The sequence below is a fragment of the Phragmites australis genome, chromosome 15, assembly GCF_958298935.1.
Source record: "Phragmites australis chromosome 15, lpPhrAust1.1, whole genome shotgun sequence".
NCBI classification, from domain to species: domain Eukaryota; kingdom Viridiplantae; phylum Streptophyta; class Magnoliopsida; order Poales; family Poaceae; genus Phragmites; species Phragmites australis.
The window spans coordinates 22458810-22462215 of record NC_084935.1 but is presented as its reverse complement, the minus strand read 5'-3'; the positions used below and the strand labels follow the sequence as shown (position 1 = coordinate 22462215).

Below are 3406 nucleotides of genomic sequence, written 5' to 3'. Positions count from 1 at the left end.
GAATCCGGTGCTAGTTCAAAGCACATGTTCTTCGTCAAAGTCAAGGCATTGCTCATCTATCTGTCAGAGTGCCTTTTAGGAACTGTCGTTTAGCCACAACTGCAGTGTTTCGTATCACACTTGTCATAGAAGTCAGGTGGCATCTGCATGCAACCCCGCTTGCGAGAAGCAAATTTTATAAGACCCTGTCAAAAAGACCCTGTCAAAAAGACCCTCATGAGACATCATCTATTCATCTCGTGATCTAATAACTGATCTGAAGATGAGAGAGGGGAAATAAATATGTATCATTACAAGAGAGAATATTTTATAGGATCAGATCTTTCCCGCTTGTGCCGTGTTCTAACAAAAGTTGGCCATTGAGTGTCGACATTCGTTGACAAAATTCGAGGGCTACAGGCTACAGCAGCTGTGCAGGACAAGCGATGAGGCACACAGTCAATGAAGCGCAAAGGATGGTCGCGCGATCCGTAGCTAAATGTAGGGCCCATATTTAAAAAGTACTTTTCACGGCCTCAATTAGAAGACTTCGATCATTTTGTTCTGTCACAAAATTGTGTGGGGGTGTGCTTAAGTATTTCCATTTTAAATATTTATAGGAAGCTTAAAGCATAAAATCAGTTGGAAGGCAAATCCGTATAATCTAAACTAAACAATCAACGTCCTAATCCATTCTGTTATCAAGGCAAAATTGGTTCATTCTTATTGATGTGCGATTGATTGTTCATCTTTCTTCATCAGTTTAGAGGAACTCGTCAAAGAAGTTGAGCACCAACCGCATGAATTCTGGTGCCGCGTTCTAACAAAAAGTGGTGAATGGAGTGCCGCGACATTGCTTGACAATCCAACAATTCCTGCCAGAGGACAGTATACATCCAGACTTCGATCGATCGGGGAACAGCGGAGATCGCAGTTGATGTTTACTCGTTTCCCAATGGTTACAAAACACAAAATTTGGACGAAATGCAAAATTGCATTTCCTTCTTTTTCTCTCTCTCTTTTGGCTATTGCAATTCCTCTGTCACAGTACATAATCTGAACTGATCAAGCCCATTTGGCCAGCATGGACATGAGCCCGGCGCCGACCAGCATGGACACGTTGATGCCCAGCTGCAGCTTCCCTCTGCTCTGCACCCTGGGGTTCATGAAGTCCTCGGCGAGGAGGTCGACGAGGGCCATGTAGACCAGGATCCCCGCCGCGACCGAGTTGAGGAGGCCCTCCACGATGAGCGCCGTGGGGCTGCTCTCGTTGTAGGACGACGAGATGCCGATGCCGACGAGGATGCCCACCGGCGTCGTCAGGCAGAAGAAGAGCACCATGGTCACGACGGACCGCACGTTGAACTTCGCCTGCATCAATAAAAGCAACACATTTGAGTTAATTCACCGTGTCGTTAATTTTAATTTGATAAAATTTGATCGTGCATCAAGTTTTGTTGAACGCTATCAAAGTTTAAGGAAGTAAACCTTAATCAAAGGCTGTACAATGATTTCTAGAAAAACATTTAGGTCCTATGTGGAACACAGGATTTTTTTATTAAAAAACAAAGAAATCGCGCAACATCCTACATAATTCATGTGTTCCCAACAGGCTTCGAGGTTGTACATAGTCAGAATTTTGAATGCAGAGAAATATTTCCCGAAACAAAGTATAAGATTCCTATGCAATAATAATCTCCTTTCCATGCAGATGCCTAAAGCACAAACTATAATTGGCCATGTCTGTTTGACGACAATAGCAAACCTAGTTTACAATATGGGCATCTATCCAAGTGGCGTTCCGGGGTTCCTAACTTTGGTCAGTGCATGTCTCCAAACCACCCAAAGTGCTGTGCTTGTACTTTGTTCTCCCAGAGTTCCGGGCATCTTTTTTATCAGCTAACGAAATCATATTAATCTGCAGTGCGATCAACCTCTTCAACACCTGTCATCTCAAGTCACCATTCCTTATGTACCCAAGTCAAAGGATGACAGTAGATTGGCTCCTTTTAAAAGACAAAGTGCTCCCTCCTTTTTTTTTTAAAAAAAAAGCAACTAATATATATTTAGATGTGTTCTTCCATTGTTTTTAAACACAAAGGTGATTTTGAAGTGCCGCGCTTTTTTTGGATTATGATGGTCTTTTATTTGGACGATTATTGGAAGTAAATCTCGATCATTTTTTCCATTTGTGCAAATATTGGGTACCTGAACGATGCAGCCGCCGAGGCCCATGCCCTCGAACATCTGATGGAAGCTGAGCGCGACCACCAGGGGCTTGATGGTGCTCGGGTCCTCGGACGCGCCGAGGGAGATGCCGATGATCACCGAGTGCACCACGATCCCCAGCTCCAAGACCTACACAATCGGCAACCGTTGTTGATTACAAATTACAAATTCGCAGGAAGTATAAATGATAGTTGATTTTTTTTCAAGTATTTTTCAAAGTTGTAAGACATTATAACATGCTATATGTCTTTTTTTTGGCGAGGATATGCGCTCTTTTTTTAACATCAAACTAATGTTAGTCATATTCGTGAATTTCACTTTTTGGAGAAAATTTAAGAAATATGTACTTTTCAGTGAATCTGATTTCTTTCTCGCCTTTTTTATTTCATTGATTGTTAAATACAGCTGTTACACTAAGGGGCCTGCACAACGTAACGATTAACAAGAAGAAATTAATTACCTGAGCGATAACGCGATGGCGCAGAGCGTGCTCCTTGTCGCCGCCCTCGCCGCCGCCAACGGCCGCGACGAGCGCCGACGACCCGTGCGCGTGCCCGTGCGTCGCGTGCGTGTGCACGTGCACGTGCCCCTCGTGGTCGCCTCCGTCGTGCGGCGCCCCCATCTGCTTCTCCTCGTCCCCGACGGCGGCGCTCACGGCCGCCGCCGCCTCAGCGCCGCCGCCGCTCTTGAAGTGGAGGCGCGTGAAGTACCCCGTGGCGACGGTGTCGACGACGAGCGTGCCGATGGCGCCGACCATGGCCCCGAAACCGGCGAAGGGGAAATCCTGCCACGGCCCGCCGGCGGGCAGGCACGGCGACGTGAGCTTGTCGAAGGCGTCGGGGAGGATGTGGATGAACCCAGTGGCGAGGATGACCCCCGCCGCGAACGCCTTGATGAGGAAGAAGACGTCGCCCTCTGGCCGCATCACCGGCACGCGGCGGCCCAGCACGGGCAGGCAGCAGCCCAGCGCCCCGCATATGAGGATGGAGAAGAAGGCCGCGATCTTGAGCGTCTTCGCCCGCGCGCGGTCGCCCTGCGCCACCGCGTCGCTGGCACCGCAGTCGCCATCGTCGCCGCGCGCGGCGGACACAAGGAACAGCGCCAGGGCGGCGGCGAGGAGCACGGCGCTCGGCCTCATGGCTAGCTGCGGATCGATGGAAGACGCGAGGAGGGAGGAGGAGATACAAGAGAGCTTGCG

General features: G+C 48.6%; 1 protein-coding gene across 1 annotated transcript; it reads right to left on the bottom strand.

Annotated features, from left to right (window-relative positions):
• Positions 1–888: 888 nt before the first annotated feature.
• LOC133892776 (zinc transporter 8-like) lies at positions 889–3406 on the bottom strand. The gene is made up of 3 exons (XM_062333726.1): positions 2669–3406; positions 2188–2337; positions 889–1350 (listed from the first exon to the last, which is right to left on the bottom strand). Exons 1-3 carry the CDS (start codon positions 3344–3346, stop codon positions 1045–1047), a joined length of 1134 nt encoding a protein of 377 aa, XP_062189710.1. The 5' UTR covers positions 3347–3406; the 3' UTR covers positions 889–1044.